Raw genomic sequence first — 20,295 nt, forward strand, 5'->3', positions numbered from 1 at the left:
CACAATCAATTGTTGAAAGTGCAAGTCAGGCTAAATCAAGTCAACTTTAAATAGATTCAGTTTCTGACCTCTGATGCGCATCAACAGATGGTTGTTGCAGTGTGTTGTAGCACTTTATGTATGTGACTATATAAAGTAAAGAAGTGCAAAATGATATCGCATGGTAATTCCTGTGTGAATAGTCTTCTTTTCCGCTCTTGTGAACACAGAGACTTGTTTAGCTCCCATCATGGATTGTGTTTGCATGCTGGGTGTCCTGAGGTCCTGTTTACCACCAGAGAGATCAATTTCCATCAAGGGAGGGCCAAAGACGAGTTTCTACGATGAAGTATTTTCCGAGCTATTATGGTAGGAGATACTGTAGCTTTTACAGTATTGACTTGAATTCTTGACTTTTGTGACTTGCGGCACCTTTCACCTTAATTAGTCATAAAACCCTTCATAGCATTGTCTTTAATGCGTCTGTTGAATGCAAGTGCATTATTACTTGTTTTCTGTTTTTGTGGAATGGATTTCTGTGGTGTAGGTTGTGCAGATGGGAAGGTAAAATATGACACATGGGGATTTATACAAAGGATAAGAAGATAAGGATGTGTTGCAAAAGAATATTGAAATGGAATTTCCAGGTAGATTCCTTCCTCCTTGCGTCTGGCTTCTTAATTTAGAGAACAGAGGAATAATGTAGATTAGAGAATTGAAATTAGAAGGAAGGGCCTGCAGATAGGCCTTTGGCTCTTCAGTCCTCAGAGAAAACCAAAGCCAGGGACTTCATACCAAACAATGAGCAGGTCTGCATTATTCATCTCAGGGAATGGGACACAGAGGCAGTGAGCGTGTTTGTCCTTCAGGCCTTTTTATATTTATACTTTTGCATGGAGTTTATTGGGAAGTAGTTATAGGTTTTAATCATTTAGGGGTCAGAGCAATGTATGCCTGCTACCTGCTACTCCCAGTCCAGCTATGATTTCAGAAATGCCAAGAAATAACAGCAGTAGGATGCCTGCTGCTAAATGACAAAACACTGTTTTTAACATCCGCAGTCACTACGATGTCAGTAAATTGTTCAACTGCTGAAATGCTATAATGTAATGACAACATTATGAAGACATGGCAGTACACCTAGCGTAATATTTCTGTCTGGTATTTTTTATTTTTGAATTACGTTTCTGAATCATATCTTGGTATATTTTTCCAAAACAAATGCACACTAGTGAAAGCTACTACGGTGGCGTGCACACATCAAAGAACATACACTTCATGACTTTGTTCCAAATCTCGCTTTCAGCTTCAAAACTAGTCATGTGCAAATCGATACTGAAATATCGATACCTCCCATACTAGATCTGTATGCACTAAAATTGATTTTCCAATCAAAATATTGCTACTTTTGAGGCAATATATATCAGTAACAGGAACACGGTGGAAAGCAACTAAATGACTGAGATCTTGTTGGTGGTACTTTTTCTTCCGCCTGTTTAAGTACGTAGTGCGTGAGTGCAGCGGCACACTGCTCAGTCAGTCAGTGTCGGTCTTTTTTTTTTTTTTTCTTGTTGTATATTAGCTTGGCTGTGTTGGAAATTACGCCTCACGTCAATATACTCAATATACTAGTTTAAAATAAAGCAGTTACTCTGATATCTTGTATTCTTTATGCTATGAGGTGTGCTATGATTTGAAATGCACTACTTTTTAAAATGTACCAGACACATGAGTGTATTTGCACAAAGTTGTCTAATCATCAGTTGTCTAATCATCAGTTGGCTAATCAGTGAAGTTAGACATCGGGGTTAGCCAGCTAGTTACTGTATAACAGGCGACAACCAACAATTCAAAACATGGAGAATATTTACGTGAAGTGCAAAACCTATGGGTAAGGGTAAGATAAGGGGTAGAATTGGAATTCAGCCTTAATCTTTTATTAACACTGGAGTTATTTCTGTTCAGAAGGATGATCATCTTTGAACGATCAGCACTCTATCCATGGAATTCATCTTGCTACTCCTTGAACATATTACCACTCCAGCTAAACCATTCCTGTGCAGCAAGATCTTTGTATGCCCCAGCTCTTTGATAGAACTGCAGCACAAGAGGACAGATGACCCTGAGAGACCAGCTCAAAGCAATTCTTTTCCAAGAAAATTGAGGAGGTGTGTTGGGGTAACGAATGTGCACAGGCTTTCCGTGCAGTGGAGATGGAAAGTGTTCAGGGGCAGAAAGCTGAGGTCAGACTGTGGCAATTTGCAGATGCAGTACGACTGACACCCTTCCAAAGCAAGGCTTGCAAGGAATACTATTTTATTTGAATGCATATGAAATGTTTCAGTTCATTTGAAGCTCACGTCTCCACAATGAGGGAGCAGCACAACTGCAGTTCATCTGCTCACATGTGAAATCAGTCATATGGCATCTGGTACTGTCAAGGTTAGTTATTTCAACTTGACTATATCATCAAAGACTTGCAGCTCGACTTGGACGGTGACATCGATGACTTGGGACCTGACTTCGACTTTAGTCTAATGACTTGAACATACTTAAAAATGTAAAAAATGTGTCCCCATTCAAAGTATTCAACAAGCGTGATCGTTTCCAGCAAGACAGCAAATGTTCCCACAGAATCTGCCTCATTGAATGCATCTATTAACATCCAATCATGTTTAAGAACAAACAACAAGGGTGTGGATTACATTTCTGTGCACCGACTAAATCCTGAATGCTACGTCAGCACTGTTTTTCTTGTCCCACTGGTCTTATTTGAAAATGCATTGATTGTATTTCTCAAATTGAATAGAGTATTACATTGTTAAAATGCCATTTTATTTGGTTAACACTAAACAGTGCATATGCCCCGTAAGGATTAAAAAATTTCAAGGCTATGACTTCAGACTTGACTCAACCTGTGACTTGAGACCAGACTTGGCCCTGCACGTCTTTACTTGAGACTTGAGATTAAAAGACTGGAGATTTACTTGAGACTTGCAAAACACTGACTTTCTCCCATTTGTGTTAGCAACCTTTGAACCAAAGGCTGGTTTGGTGAAGCTTTCTGCTGACAAAAAAACGAGCGATATGAGAGGCCTCAGGCCAAGGTCTTATGCTGCATAAACTGTATATTTTTGTTTGTGTATGGTCATCAGACATACTGCTGAGTATGTGACCAGCGATCCTTTTTTTTTGCATATACATGCACTTTGCTGCCAAGACTCTTGATGCCTGAGGTTTTGATAGGAAATGCCATAGTAAATTATGTATCCACTCCTTTTACCATAAAGTCTGAAACACTTTTTTGAGTCTTTTTTCCTATCCTGAACATGCCCGTACTGTATGTGTGTGTGTGTGTGTGTGTGTGTGTGTGTGTGTGTGTGTGGGTGTGGGTGTCTGGTTTGCTGACACAGCCTAATGTGATATAAAGCGCAGTTGGCTTATACAGGGCCAAGGATTGCCTCATTGATCTTCTATGGCTCACAAGAACTGAGTTCCATTTGTTTTCATGTGGAGCTTTGCACAGTAGAGGTGGCTGAAGAATCAAAATCCAATTATAGACCTCCCTCTTGTTAAAACTCTCCTTCTGTTTGCATTTCATTGGCAAGTACCATTAATCTTGCACCTGAACATGTAGAATATCTACTCTATGTACAAATAGTTGTACACACTCTATATTTACAGTCGTTTGCTGCAGAAACAACAATATTTAGACATACAATACAGCCTCTGACGTGAAGTCTATCTAGTATCAAATGTTTCCCACTGATCATTGGCTTTTTCAATGACCAATTTGACTGTGAATCTCCCAGAACTACGGTCATATAGTTCCATTCCTGAGTAATAGCCTTCATCTTTATAGTTTTATTTTTGATGCAACTCTTGTATTTGATCCCATTAGAAACATACAGTATGTTGTTATTTGGTCCCCATTAACCTGCTAGACTGGCCTATTGGAGCTGGAAGGATTTCACCAAAGGCACTGATTATTGAAAGGCAAATGTAGAGTAGCTCTATGAAATTCTAGCTGGATTTTTTTGTTGTTGTTGATGATGCCTCCTTAACCCTCCAGAAGAAATGCACAAACGTTGCCATGTTCATTCTCTCCACAGTTACTTCACAGTCATTTTCTTTTCATGTGCATATGCACCCCATTTTGTCTGATCAAGCTATAAAGCCTGTGTTATGCAGTCAGCTAAAGCTGTTGGAGAGTCCTCCGTATAACGCGGGTTTATGTATCATCTGATATGCCGGTGCTGGAAATGGGGCTTAGCTGCATTGTCTTGCTACTTTTCATTCTGGCTGCTTTACAGAACTAGGTTTCAACTCATACTTTTGAACCCCAGATGAATTAATTGATGTTACACATAAAGGTACTAATGTTATATAATAATGTCTTGCGTGTATATTTAACAGGACAGGAAAAATAGCTATTCATAGCCAGCTACAGAGGTGGATTGTAAGACAAGCAGCTAGGCGTGTGTTAGAATATTCGACTATTCGTGTGTTAGAATATTCGACTATTCAACAATTTCATTCGGAGGAGTCTGATTTGTCTATCAGTCTCGCAAATATCATGTGATCAAGATTGTACCATTGTGTCTACATCGGGATGCTCACAGCTGCTACATTTTTACATTGAATGTCTTTGTTTTAGTTATAAATAGCCTATTTTTATGCAAAATAGGTCTAACAATGGCCGCACGGTGGTCTAGTGGTTATCGTGGAACAGGAACAGCTTGGAGATCGGGAAGACCTGGGTTTGATTCTCCCTTGGGCATTTCTGTGTGGAGTTTGCATGTTCTCCCCGTGTGTGCGTGGGTTTTCTCCGGGTACTCCGGCTTCCTCCCACATTCCCAAAAACATGCAGGTGAGGTTAATTGGCGACTCTAAATTGTCCATAGGTATGAATGTGAGTGTGAGTGATTGTTTGTCTATATGTGCCCTGCGGTTGGCTGGCGACCAGTCCAGTGTGTGCCCCGCCTGTTGCCCCAGGTCAGCTGGGATGGGCTCCAGCATGCCCCCGCGACCCTAATGAGGATGAAGCGGTATAGAAAGTGGATGGATGGAGGTCTAACAATTGAAAGTGGCATGTGTGTTTAACTTTAAACGAAAGACTTATACTTACTATCCATAAATAACCCATAAATAAAATTACCCGCTGCAGTTGCACAATCCAAAGGAGCTGAGGTGAGCGCTAGAACAAATGTCAACATTGACGGCGTTATTGGTTCATTACGGCGACTAAAAGTGTTGTGAAAAGGTTCAAGATGACCCCAAGAAAGTGTAGTGCAAATTGTGTCAGTAGCTTCTTACATATGATGGGACAACAAGTTACAAGAATACCATTTAGAACGAGTAACGGTTAATTTTATATCCCAATCTTGAATTTTAATCCAAGAAATTAGACTGCTAACTGAGGGTTTTTTATGTCCACTTTTCTGTTGTGTGATATGCCCACTTGCCGAAAGTGATCGCGTTTCGGTTTGGTTCATCTTGCTTTCTGTATCACAAAAAAAAATAAGTTACCATTGCTGAACTCCTACCATGTTTATTTGTCTAGCTGAGTGTTCTAGCCTGTTTCTTTGACGTGGGAAAAAGCCACAAATGAGGTCTGTTTAGTTGTACGGATCCCCACTGGCTGTGTGTACAATTGAACTAATCAGATTCGACTATGAAAAGCTTTCGTCGAAGACATCCCTAGAAGTGGTTAATGATGGATGCTACAATGGTTAGCTATGTAGCCCCAAGGCAAGAGGGTTCCATGTTTGAATCTGTATCGGTTTAAAAACATGCAACAACGATCATTATCTTTCATGTGTTCTTTGATTCCCAAAGGATGCCATTATCTAGCAGTTGTGGATTTGGATGAAATGTTCCTTTTATCTGTTCTGTGGACTGTCAACACCACAAATTCCAACATGATCTGACAATATTTGACAGAGATGTTCGCGTCTCTGCACATGATCTTGCATACACATACAGTCCATGCACAGCAGACGAAACCGGTTAGCGTATGTTTTGGTTTATGTTAAAAATGTGCATAAAAATGTTGCCTCTGTTGCTGTACACTGTTTTGTTTGTCGTACAATATGGACGCCTTGTCTGCATAAGTCCAACTGTGTTCGTAACATATCTTTATTACGGACTGTGTCTGTTGGCACGCGGTTAGCATGCAAAATGGAACGAGAAGTCATTGTCCCCTATCTCTGTGGCTCGTCTATGACGTCATCACCCGGTGACGCTGTGGTTCTTTGCTAACTAACAGTTAAGCCAGAAGTCACTGCTTTTCTTGGTGACTTTTTCTTAGCGCAAAATAACAAACAAAGTTGCAAGTGCCAGCATTATGATAAGCTGAGGTAGACTGTTGAATTCAAGAAAAAAAATGATAACAAAGTATGAATGTGTCATCCGTGTGGATCTCTCTTTTCCTCCCACGCTGCTCATTAAATGTTTATTTATCTCTTTCTTATGTCATTTAGATGCAATTCGAATTGTTTTCTGCATGTAAAACTGTAACTGTTCTATATTAAAAGTGTACAAAGAAAAAGATTTAGATCTTCGAGTTCAGCTCATGAAAAATGGGAGTAAAAACAGTAGTGCCTTTATGTTTTTGTTGAGTGTATTATATGAAAGTATGTCTTAGAGTTGTGCTGATGCACTGTGATGGTAATAGTTTGGAATGTTGCACAAGCATGTCTTATAAATCGATAATTTAACGAGTGGTTTTATGGGGTGTATGGGTCACTGTCAGAAGGGTCCCAGGATGAAGCAGCCGATGAGATTATATTAGTGTGTGTTTTGCGTCCTGATGGGCTGCAACCTTCTACCAGAGGGGAATGTTGAGGTGGGAAGAAGTGTCACAATCTTTCCTGCTCACCTTGATGTCCTACAGACATGCAGGTTGGCAGACTGCAGCCTATCATTCACTCTGCACAGAAGGTGACTGGTTGCCGTGTGCCAGATGGTAATGGAGGAGGTGAGAATGAAACGATGACTGCAGAGCAGTCATCGTTGTTGGCAGGTTGAACTTTCTACCACAGGGTACAATGTACCTCCTCTGTTTTGTGTTCGCTTATACAGCTTCCCCTTTCTGTTGTATGGCTCCGTCTTAAACCCCTGCATGGGGAATGATGAGAAAGGAAACAAATGGGTCAGGAGTCAGCAGGAAATAATGTATTAAATATGCCGTGCAGATAATGAGACCAAAAATACTTCAAAGTTTTTTGAGGGTAAGTTACATTGTACTCCATACCAATTAAATGTTTTTTTCTTGCTTTTCTGGTTCGAACTGGATCAGACTCAATAGCTTTAAAATTAATGTAATCTCCCCCACAAAATCATAATTAGTTTCAGACAGTCTCATACACAAGAGCACTGGAAGTTTTTGGCATTGGAATACAAAGAGTGCTTTTTTATGTAAGTGAATTCCTCTGAGCATGAAGCTACTTTTAATACTGATTATGATGCTGGAGCAACACTCACTGGAAAATATGACATTTGAATTGTCTTAATATTTCAAATGGGACAGTTTTTATGTTTACGTCCGAATTAAGTTTGGAAATTGTCATTGTCTTCTGAAAATAACATTTTTGCTCAGGGAAAATCTTTGACAGAAATGTCAATCATAAAGGACCATTATTAGACTTGTTTAGGAACATACACCAGAAGCATGCTGTACATCCATGTTTGCACTTTTTGTGCAAGTAGTTGCTAAGTTACATGTTTAACATTAGTTTAGGTGTGCATTCCCCACAGCAGTAGTAGTTAGGAGTGTTTTACCTACAGGTTACGCTTTTTAGAATGTACCGAGAGATCAGGTCGTGTTGGGCATAAAAATTATGGTTTTTTTTGCTCTTTGAGTGACTGGAGACCAGTCCAATAACTTAAATATAAACAATGTACAGTCATGCCTTGTTCATTGTGGTTAATTGGTTCCTGACCTGGCTGTGACAAGTGCATTTTCGCGAAGTAAGATTTCTAATTTATAAATGAAATATTTTCGTCGTTAGAGCATAGAAAACCTGTTCCCAACCTTCTAAATAGGGTTTTAACATTATTAGAGCCCTCTAGGCATGAAGTAACACCCCTATAGTGACCTTTACACTTGTATTACCCAATGTAGTAGACATAATAAGAGAAAATTAGCCATGTAAGACATAAATAAGACTTGTGGTTGTGTGTTGCTATAAATGTGTTCCCGAGGGTAGCTGAGCAGCGGGCGGACAGGAAATGATGTTGGGGGTTCAGAGTTGAATTTTAGGTTGGCGGGGGTTACTGCAGTAACAGTAGCCTGTGTTTATTGGCTGCTGTTTCGGCATTCAAGTCTGGTGTTAGTGTGTCTCATCGAACATTACAGTAACTTTACTGACAGCAGTATAGTACACTACATCATTCACGGTCTGTTAATGTGTCTTTGGAATGCCTTTTTTCAAAGCTATTTCTATGCTTAAAAATGCTTCATTTAGACCAAAAAATGATCTTCAACGTGCATTTTTTAAAAATGTATTTATTTGATTAACAAAGGAAAAGAAACAACCCCAGAACAAAACTTAGAAAGATAGAAATTTACACAAAACAATTGAGAAAACATACAAGTGCATTTTTTTTAACTAATAATAGGCCATTTCAACCACGGAACAGCATGATTTATTATATTAATATATTTATTTTTAAAAACATGAGAGAGTGAAGCTACAAAATTCGAACCATAAGGTGGCGACGGACCCTATTTTACACACAAAAATGCTGTGTGCCATGGACGTCATAGAGGCTTAATTAGCAACGTCAGCTTCCGCCTGGTGTGGTAGAATCCAGGTTAATACTGCCGTGATTTTATTTTGTGGCTTATTTTGCACTGAACAGGAAGTCACTTTGAGCCCCATTGTAACTAGACGTGAACATTTTAAATCGGATAATAACTTTTACAGTATTATTAATTGTTCCGGTGCATTGTGTGCACACATGAACTCATTTATTTATTCATTTTTAAAACAAGATGCAATTATGGGGTGCTTAGGACCTTTTAAGGTGGCCTCAAGCCACCCTTAAAGGGATCTATTGATGTTATGTAGTGTGCCTCTCCATTAATCCTGTATCTTCATTGAGCAGTCCTACAGTACATCGGGGGACCTTGGGTGGAGCTGTTGTCCCGACCAATAGGAAGCATCACAGTCAGACGCTGGATAATCAGAGAGAGAGGGAGGGAGATCTCAGCACTTTCGGAGAGTCTTTCCGAAAAAAGCATTGTACATCAGTGGGCTATAAAGGGAGGACAACACTGCACGGCTTCCCCGTTAAGTATTTGTTGGGCTCTGTTGGACCCGCGTTTTCTGAGAGTTCTGGACAACTACTCTCATTTCTTCCTTACTCTTTTGGATCTATAGCGGCTGAAAGGAACGCAACACAGCTTTTAGAAATGCTCGTCGGACGCAAATCGTGCTGGAGGCAATTGCAGGCTTCTTTTTTCCGACTGCTATGCCTTATTCCCACAGGATTCCCCGTCCGGAGTGTGGATATGCAGCGGGCCACCGACAACATCACGGTTCGCCAGGGCGACACAGCCATTATAAGGTAAGAAGACGTTTTCTAACTTTGGCTGTCGGATGCAGCGCGGCATCATTTAGCTCTCCCCGTATATGCTGAACATTTAACAGAGGTTGTTGTTTTTTTTGTTGCATTATCATTCTGGAATTATCACGTTATTGTTTGGATGTGCGTCGACCTGCAAACGTTTGCAACTTTTTTTTTCGCACCAAACCTCTACTGCTGCCGGTTCAAGTAGAGTTGTGGGTCCGTTGTTTGTATCCATTAGAATTGTTGGTACGCAAGCGTGATGTCAAATTCATCACAAGATGAGATCTTTGTAAGGCAAAGTGAGTCCCTGAGTGGATGCAGGGCAATATTGTAACCAACAACAGCAGCGCGTGCGAGGAGACAGCCCGATAATGTGGCATATTTCAACTACTATTTTGTCTACTTGGAACACAGCTACCCTGTTTCCAAATCCAGTTGATCTGTTACATGGAGTACGTTTTTGTCCCAGTTATTCACTCGCATAATCACTTCCTAGACAATGCAAGCTGCCAGAGCTGTTGGACAGATGTTAGGGACCACGTGATATATTTTTATTTATTTACTTATTTTTTTTTTTACAAAGGCCATCATACGTCCATGCTTCTGCACTCCACTCACTCCATACTCCACCATCTCACAGTAGAATGATGCAATGTATTAAAGTCAAAATTAGGTATGACTGGACAATATCGCGTGCATGTTTAGTTTTTTTTTAATCAACTAAATGTTCATTTTAATCTTGACTTTTCACACCAATAGGCCTTTAGTTTATCTCAATGCTATTTTAAAATTGGCCACATGGGGTTCCAAAGCATAGGAGCTTCAGTATTTGCAGTGCACTCAAGGCTGCTAGAAACCTCCATCCATCTATGTTCTATATTGGTTGACTTCATTGGAGCTGAGGCTAAGCCAGAGCCTAATCCAGCTGATTTTGAGTGAGAGGCGGTGTACACCCTCAGGGTTTTCCCTAGGATTTTTTGAAGCTGTGGTGGTGGGCTGCATGGGAGGCGGACTGCCCCCGCTGTGTCATGTCGCTGTTGTGTCGCTATAAAAAAACAACAACTCTATATCACGGGTGGACACAATCAAAATGATCTACCTCTTACTATAAAACATATAACATACAGTATATAAAATCTAACCGGTAAACTTTGCAACTACTATACTAAATACTAATAATTAGTATTTCACATTCACAGCTTCAAAGTTTACAGGTCATCAAAATAGTTGATATCGTGCAGTCATCCGCGATTCAAATCAATATGGCAATAAAGGTAATTACACATAATTCCTCAATAGTTGTGTACATAAACTGAGTAATATGTCAGTGAAAATAGCTATGTAGCATTCACCATGTAGTACGTCCAGTTAGCATTTGCTATTCAGCATTACAGATACTGTGTACGAGAAATGAAAAGGATTATGCAAAAGACAATGCAGCCGTAGTCTAGGCAACATATTTAAAAAGTGTTCAGCGATGGTCACATTTTCCCATTCATCGTGAAATAGTAGTTTAAGAAACAAGCTTGGAGAAAACACACATTTCTATAGTAGAGTTCATGACACGAAGCGCAGCCATGAAACAATTGACTTTTTTTTTTCTTCATAAGTAGCTGCTACAAGTGAACGGACGGATAACTTTTGTTATAGATGTAGGCATCTTACCGCCCAGTTAGTTTATTCGTAATGGGAAAAATAAAGATGAAAGTTGCATTATCCGTGTGTGGCTGCCGACATCTGTTTTCCACTTCTTTAATGACGTCGGCGCGGCACCAGAATGAATCAGGAGGGGGCTTATGGTCAGCTGACCATAGCTGGTCAAGTGACGGTTATGATGTAGGTGACACGCGAACAACATTACCTTTGAGATCGCCGTAATGGGCACCCCTGATATAGCATATATATGTCCATTCATACACTGTATCACTTCACATTGTTTTTTACTTTAAAAAAGCAAACAAGAAAAACTCATTTCCAAGTTGTGGTGGCTTTTATTGAGCCGTGGCGTCCCTCCACGATCCATTACATGTAGAGGAAACCCTGACCCTGTGCTGGTCACACAATCACACCTATGGACAATTTAGGGTCTCCAATCAGCGTAACATGCATGCTTGTGGTACTTCCACACTGAAGCGTTGCAATGGTGATGGTTTCCAACGGTTTCCAATGCATGATATACAGGGGTGTGGAAAAGTGTTTGCCCCCTTTCTGATTTCTTTTTTTTTTGCATGTTTGTCACATTTAAATGTTTCAGATCATGAAACAAATTGAAATATTTGTCAATGACAACACAACTGAACACAAAATGCAGTTTTGAAATGAAACTATTTATTTTTATGGGAGAAAAAAATCCAAACCTGCATGGCCCCGTGTGAAAAAGTGGCAATTGGGACACCACTTGATTCTTGTGAACGCGCAAAGCCTCGGGGTTGGGGGTAAGATAAGGTGTAAGGGGTAGAATTGGGATTTGGCCTAATTCATCATTTGGAGCAAGCTTGGCGCTGAACTTAAATAAGACAGCCCTGAAGACAAATTATGAGCGGCTGACATTGTATTCAGAACTCATAAAACATACCATTGTAATTAATAATTAAATGAATCAAAGCAAAAAAGAAAATGAGTCATTAAGTTGTTCCAGTCATGTTCAAGTGGTATAATACCATGGACGAGGTGCAAAATGAAATATAGTTAAATTATTATTTTACAGGTGTCCTGCTCACTTTTCTTCAATTCTTTTTCAGAAATTTGGTTTGCAGTCGTTCCTCGCCATGGCGCGCATCGAATTTCACAGCTTCACTCTATCACGTTTTTTCAAAAATATAAAACATTGCGCCCTAACTAAATTTTTTGCCATTTTTCTCGCAAAAATTCCTTAATTAATAAATGATGGCTGTTTCATGTTTGAATATGGTCTATTATTGTTTTAAAATATGCTTATTTAAGCAAATTGTACGTATGCATGGCCTAAATGAAATATTTTCCATCCATCCATCCTTCCATCCATCCATTTTCCATACCGCTTCTCCTCTTTAGGGTCGCGGGGGTATGCTGGAGCCTATCTCAGCTGACTTTGGGCGAGAGGCGGGGTACACCCTGGACTGGTCATGAAATATTTTCAAATATAAAAATGTCTCAATGAACAAAAATACAAATATAAAGCATTCAAAGAATGTGATATGTGTAATGCAGCATGTGTGACTTGTGTGTGCCTTTAAGAAGCAGAGCCTGGGAAGTGACGCGTGTGACATCAGCTCGCTAGAGCTACTGTTAGCTGAGTGCTAGCAGCAGTTTTGCAGAGTAAAGAGTGGCCGACAGCACCTCCTGTGTGAATGTTCACTGCATATGTGTTCTCTGATTGTTAATAAAGCGACTGTAGTCTCTCCATAACCACAGCAGCAGTAGAGTAGTATTCGACACTGGTCTCTCGATGTCGGTAACGTTACATTGATGAGACAGTAGCCACCAGGAAGTACGCTGTCAGTGAGTTTATTTTATCTTATTTATTTCTAAGATGCCTTATTTTTGATGATTGTCTACTATATTGCCTAATACAAGTGTAAAGGTGACGAACCGAAGGCTCTGTACTGAAAACTCCATGTACGAATTCATGTACCATTACACCCCAATAAATATGGACATGATTATATTCATAAATGAAACTTTTTGTAACACAGTTGAGGCCTGCAAAACTTTGGTAAAACAAATGATTGTGGATCTGATATGCAGTCACCGGTTAAAATGGAAACTTGTAACTTCTGTTGTCAGTTCCATGTGCCTCGTTGGAAAAAAAGACAGTGTTGTACCAGTTTTTCAGCAACCATATTGGAAAAACTGATTATAAAATATATAGGGACAGAAATGCAGGTAGAGGAGCTGGAACCCTTTGGCTTGTAATTTGTTGAACCGCACCGTAAATTTGATTCCATAAACCAGGTTGTGTAAAGGCTGAGGGAATATTGACGACCTCAAGGTGCAATATGGCCTCTGCTCCTTTCAAGCAGGCTGTGGCTGCACTGGTGACACTGGGGTAGAGGCGGGCGGTGGTGTGAGGTGCTGAAGTTTAAAAAAAAAAACAGTATGTGACTCATCAACTGCTTTGACAGAGCCCACAGATGCGAGGCTAGCTACTGAAATGAAAAAGGCAAGCAGGGGCTCTGAGCTGTGACATGCTGAATGAATAAGCAAATAGTTGATTTTCGTTGTGCTTAAAACTTTCCACCAAGCAACAATATCGCATCTTACCATCAGTAACCCTGTGGCACAGTTGTCTTGGCTCATCACTGAACCAATCATAACGATCTTTAAAGTGTTACGTACATGGAACAAAGTCACATTTAAAGATGCATTGCGTTGTATCATATATTGTATCAAAGCTACATAAATAAAACATCTAAATAATATCACTTCTAAAGATTTTCATCTATAGGGAATGGCTGGGATTGTAAAAGTTTCTTGTTACTTATTTGACCTCAAAGACTATAATTGCGTGGGAGCCTGTTGTTCTTTAAACCAGCTTCCTGTGTAGCGCTTTAGCAGTTATTAACCTCTTAAATCTCTTTTCTCGAGAAGGCTGTCAATGGGTTAATCTGACAATGATTATTGGTTTTGCAGGCAGGCGCCATACGAGGCTTTGAGTAACATTTTCAAACACGTGCAGTGTGAAGCGCTTTTCAGAATACATGAGGATTGCGTACTAACTATTTGAATGAGTCTGTCTGACTTTAAAGATTACAGAAGGTCTTCTATTAGTCTACAAGCCCCTCGGACACTCTGATCATTTGAATCTGCTTATCCTGACATCTGCTCCTAGATAGCATGGTTGCAGGCCACAGCATATTAAATCCAGGACTGTATATCCCAGCAGTTGTTTTCCCATAATAAACCAGGGAAAAACTACAAATATTCAGTGTTCAGTTTGCATCAAAATACAAAAAGAAGAAACAGGAGCGAGAGGCGTGTAAACTCAAACGGGCTGGTCACCAGCTGATCAAAAGCTCAAGACCAATGCATTAAAAAGTCTAAATCAGCACTAAAATCTGTCTGTCAGGTCATTTTCTGTGAGACCTTCACATTGTCATGATCTACTCATGTCAAAGGCAAAAAGGCTTTTGTCTTTGACTGTCGCAGGATTGTTGAACTGCACGAGCAAAGCCTCTTGCAATCCGCCATTGCCGCCAAAGTGGGAGGCAGTACGAGAGTGATTTTAAATTTCTTAATAGAGCCTGAAAGGTATGGGACAAAACAGTGGTACAGTAGAGTTTGCCTGTGCATAGCCAGCAGATCTGATAGGATTGTCTGTGAAGACATGAGGAGATGTTGCAGAGGGCATCCCTCTAGACTGAGGGCCCGAGTCTGTACAGCGATGGACGCGTCTTTTAACAGGACTACGGTGCAACATTGCCACGAAACAGCCACGAATGAAGGCCATGGCACAAGCTAAAGCACCATCTCTTGCAGATGCCTTTCTTGAGTTTGGAGAGCTTCTTAGGTGAACCGAGACAGAGGTTGAGTTTTCAAAACAAGCACTCAGCTTTTTCTGAAAAGAACCCAACTGCAGATGGGCGTCAAAGAGCGATTTTGGAACTATTATGGCAGGTTGAGCCGAGCAAACATACTTTCTAGATGATAGGTGATAATGACTAGATGATAATTGCTCTACAAATTATTGCTGATAAACAATATTATTGTCAACCTTATTTTGAGACCATTTTTTCATGAATGTAATGATGATAATATATGGCAACATAATGCGAGTACACCATATCAAATGCAATAAACTTTAACTTCTCAAGAATATTTTATATTGTAATTGGAATGTCAAGAGCTTTTAAATAAACAAAATTAGACAAAAAAATATTGAGGTCGGCAAAATTGAGTTTGTTTTTAGTTATCATGCGGCTAATTGATTTATTGATTATTGTGACAGACCTACCAGTAGGCAAATTGATGACATTCGCATGTTCAGTTGCCTGTGATGAGTCGAGTGATATACATGATTTTGAGCAGACAATACTGACAGGCAGATATAGAAACTCTGATGGGATTTTTATGTGAAAGTTGGCTACGTTTTGTTTTAGTTTTACACAAAAGCCAGGAACGACTCAAAAGGGCCTCCATCGTTCAGTGTTAGTTCCGATCCGATCCGATTTTTTTATAGGTTTGCAGGTTCTTTTTCTCTTTTCTAATAAGCTTTTGTTACAAACAGGAATTTGTGAAATTGAATATGGTAATGAAACTAGCTCTTCAAAGCATTAAAAATAATGCAACCAAAGTATTGCTGAATTTACTTTTTTTGTTACACAGCATGACCGGCAATATTGTTTGTAACGAAACTCGCTAAGTCAGATCCCTAATCCAATAAAAGATCAAATTGGATTTTTAAATTGCGTTTTCTTCTTCTTGCGGGTGGCGGGAGTCGAGTGGCAACCGGCTTTGAGGCTTTAGCGTGTTGGAGTGTGGCCCACAGTTATGAATGGTCAAAAGTTTGAGAACACCTCGATTTTCAAGTCAAGTTGTTCAAGTCCAGTGAATAGTTTGAAATGGTACAAAGGTAAGTGGTGAAGTGCCACAGGTTAAAAAAGGTAAGCTTACCCAAAACTGAAAAATAGGCCTGTTTCAGGTACCACAAAACGGGTCAACAATTTAAAACTGTTCAGCAGAAATGGAGGTTGATCAAGCCTTGGCAGTTGGTACAACTAATTCCTACAGGTGCTCCAAGTTCTGGATTACTTGGTACCTCCTCTGTCTGCATAAAAACAGAACACACTCTGGTACCACAGTATACCCTCATGAACATCAGTTGAACAGCCAGAAAGTAATTTGTTGCTCCAAAAATGGCAAGAAAAAAGGGAATTAACAACGGAAGACAGACAGACCATCTTAACACTTAAAATTTTAGGTTTTTCCTCCAGATAAATTGACCGGTAGTGCAAATATATTTATTTAAAAGGAAAACTACAATGAAATTCATGGTAATGGGATACTGGCCAAGTGGATTGAAGAAAACTGAGGGGAAAAACAGATTGATTTCTGGACTTCCGGGCAGAGGGTAACGGTGCAAGATAATTTGTGATGTTGGTCCCCAGGGAGTCTCCCAGCAACTCAGACGTGAGTGATGTTATTTTGGGGGTAAAGAGTAAGTCTCCTGTCACTCAGTCAGCATTTTTCTCCCTCTATAGTTTGATTTTCCTTTTACATGTTTGAATTGTCAAGCAGTGCTGTCATGATTCATGACGCACTTCGATAAGAAAATTAGAATAATGACCATGATGAAGTGGTAAGAGGCACCATCCACGCAAACAAATGAATGAGAATAGTTGAGTTAGGGTGGGAGAAAGAGGGCAGGGGAGGGACACAGTATTAGTACAATCAGCACAATAATCCCTTCTGGTGTAGCCCAGGCCAATGTCGGATTTCCAATGCAATTTCATTTTCGTTCATCCCACAGTGGGCGTGCTGAGTGGCTGCCAGTTGAGTCATTATCGTCGTCCCAGTTTTGATTTGGGACAGTGGAGGTAAGGGGACAGTGCTCAGGGATGTTTTTATAGGGATCATTTGCCAATCCTACAAAGCTCTGCAGGAAGTTTTGAAGTCGTGTAGAAAAGTTCTGAGTTCTCAATAGTTCCAAAGTCTTTCATCTTGGTCAGTAGGATCTGGCTCTCTACTGTCAGAACGCACAGCTCTCACCCAAAGACAACAGTCCAACACTATACATTAGGCAGTCTGTGTCTCAAAGGATCCCATCCTTTCATTCTGAGGTTTGCTGTTTGGATGTTCATGTTACAACACACACACACACACACACACTAAGCAATTCATCATGTACTTTTAGAAAAAAAAAAATCCATGAATAACTCAACAACCTGAAATGTTTTTGTCACAACTGAATATTAAACCATCAGTGCTACCTAAAAGCAATTCCACTCAATTTAACTCTGTTGTTGTGCAAGAAAGAGAGGCTTAAAGCGCATACTGAGTACTTCAAATGCTCAGCAATTCCTTCCAGTCACTGGCTACTTATAGGCAATGCAGTGGAGTGAAAGAGCATGCTCTTAGAAAACCCCCTCTTTAATTACTGTGTTGCAACCACGTGACCTAGAGGCAGTTTGTGTGAGTTCCGGTGCATCATCATCATCATCATTGTCCTCCTCAAGCACCTCGACAGCAGGCTGTATGCACGTCCCCTTGGCAGAGGGGATCATGTCACTTGTGCTGGCAAACTCCAGGTTGTGGTCGGGTGTGACAAAGTCTCCATTTTCCTCCTTGTCGTCATCGCAGGATGGGTTGGCGAACTGAGATGTCGCATTTGTTCGAAAGGGAGAACGGACATCTACAACACAAACAGCAATTCCCGAACTGTAAGATGACGTGTTGTAGGACATCAGAAACATTAGTATAACAATACACTACATAACTGTGTGTGTGTGTGTGTGTGTGTGTGTGTTATTGGATGTTTTTTTTCTTAACAGAGACAGAGTCAGTTTTAGTTTCATTGAGTTTTTTTTGGATTGTTTAATTTATGTTGTTTGTTTAATGTATTTAAAAGCTCTTGACATTCCAATTACAATATTAAATACTCTTCAGAAATTAAAGTTTTTTTTGCTTTTGATACAATGCACTCTCCCTCCCATATAATGAATGAAAAAATGGTCTCAAAAATGAATTGAAATTAATTAAATATTGATTTAAACTAATACAAAATAATTGTTAATTTGTAAGACAATTATCAACCAGCACAATTTGTTATCTTGACAGGCGTAAGCCACTATTATATAGTCCTGATCACAAACGATCCCAGAAGAGAGCAAACACCATCCAGACTGCAGGATCAGACTTCTGCACTGCCTAGACTGACTACAACAAAGCCTATGACTCATTGCCAAACACATGAAGAGTCTTTATCAAGGCCACAGTGAGGCCAAGGAAGAGGCCCACTCCAAGGCAGTTGCTCACATACCGCACCATGCTGTGCCTTCATTGTAAGTAATATCATTGTATCATCAATCACTGTAATTTGCTAGTTCTAATAATTCTACCACCTACTACCTATTTTAAGTTATGTTCTGGTGTCTTCCCCCACACATTACCATTATTCATGTCTACCTTTTAAAAATGAATCACTTATCAACAGAGCCTTCTTGTTAGCGTCTACGGGTGCGTTTGTCGAGCATGCCACCTGACCCAGGAGCATATGGCCCGCTTGATTTAGCCATCATTGCTTGAAAAGTACTCTTTTAGCTTTGCGAGTGCTGTGATGTGCTCATTATTTCAATGTATGGGTGCTCTCTCATCACTTAAGGACAGGCTGTGTCAGGCCGTGTCAGAGTTGTGAAATCAAATCTCCTGTATATTACCATCCAGATACATAATGAGATACATACCTGTATTATAATGCAACCATCGCTGGAGTTTGTGTCAAAATTGGAAAGAAAAAGAAAAAAAATCTCAAATGATGATTTTTGAAACTAATGGATCAATAAGATATCCAGATTTGACAGTAATTTCAGTTTTAAGGAATTCATCACCAATCTTAGGGAACCCAAAGATACCGAACATCTGATGTTTGATTCATTTACATTTACTTTAAGGACCTCCTTACAATTAAACGTCTTTAGTTGCATTTTGTCTATTGTGACTTTGATTGTGGTTGAGATAAGAAAAACAAACAAAAAAACCAACTACAAATCTGACTTCCATGATTATTCCATTAAGTTGGTCAAGAACGTGATGATAGAGTGGCATGCATTTGCAGTCCACTGTTGTCAACTGCTCATGAGAGCCCGGCCGATTTATCAGCGGGCTGATTAATTGGGCCGATTATGACATATCACTGATTCATCAATATCCGTGAATATGTAACCGATGTATGTGCGGAGATTCTGTCACTCTCTTCCTGCGTGTCCCTCTGTGCTGCTTCCTGCTGAGTACCTGGCCCCGCCCCCCCCCACACACAGACAGAGCAGTGCTCTTCCTCACTCACTCGGCTGCAAGAGAGAAACGCAGATAGAAACTAATTTTTTTTACACCATGGTAAGCTGTGACTTTGTTAAACAATATAACACTACACTTTAGTGCCACGCTGTCAGGGCCCGTCAAGGAGAACATGGTAGGAGAGAGCGTATTACAGTGTTTTAACGCCGTGTAAGTTGCATCTCTTGGCGATGAGCAAAGATAGATGCAGCTGTTAATTCGCATGTCCACCATTATCCGAGACTATTATACAGCTTTTTAAAGTGAAATAAAGATGTACGCGGATATACGCAGACTCCCACCTCACTTCACACTTGCATGCAGGATTTACAGGGGCTCATACAAGTTAATGTCTTCATTAAAATCATCTTTGAAAATGGTCCAAGCAATGCATATAGTTGCTATTTTATATATTGCATGTTCTGAAAACAGCTACATTGTTACATCAAATGTAGTTTAGTCCCTTGTATTAAGTCTTGTAACTCATGTCTTGATTTATTTATTTTGTTTGTAGTCAACTTTTTTTTTTTCACTTTTTAATGTTTGCTTGAGCATTTGGTTTTGGGCTGTTTGCAAATACTCAGTGGCTGCAGATAGAACCTTTCAATAGCTCGTAAAATATGACTAATTGGTATTGGTAAGGTTTTTTCAGGGTACTCCGGTTTCCTCCCACATTCCAAAAACATGCATGTTAGGTTAATAGGCGACTCTAAATTGTCCATAGGTATGAATGTGAGAATGAACGCTTGTTTGTCTATATGTGCCCTGCCA

The 20,295-nt window shown here is 39.9% G+C and overlaps 1 protein-coding gene across 2 annotated transcripts in view; it reads left to right on the forward strand.

Annotated features, from left to right (window-relative positions):
• lsamp (limbic system associated membrane protein) overlaps nt 1-20,295 on the forward strand; it is a 314,265-nt gene that overhangs the window by 144,733 nt on the left and 149,237 nt on the right. Inside the window, exon 2 of one of the 2 annotated variants that reach the window (XM_054795076.1) lies at nt 9,474-9,552. In XM_054795076.1, the coding sequence (XP_054651051.1) occupies nt 9,474-9,552 (79 nt within the window). Of the gene's footprint in view, nt 1-9,174; nt 9,553-20,295 lie in introns of those variants that run through there. The other variant, XM_054795075.1, reaches the window with a different exon arrangement.

The sequence above is a fragment of the Dunckerocampus dactyliophorus genome, chromosome 12, assembly GCF_027744805.1.
Source record: "Dunckerocampus dactyliophorus isolate RoL2022-P2 chromosome 12, RoL_Ddac_1.1, whole genome shotgun sequence".
NCBI classification, from domain to species: Eukaryota; Metazoa; Chordata; class Actinopteri; order Syngnathiformes; family Syngnathidae; genus Dunckerocampus; species Dunckerocampus dactyliophorus.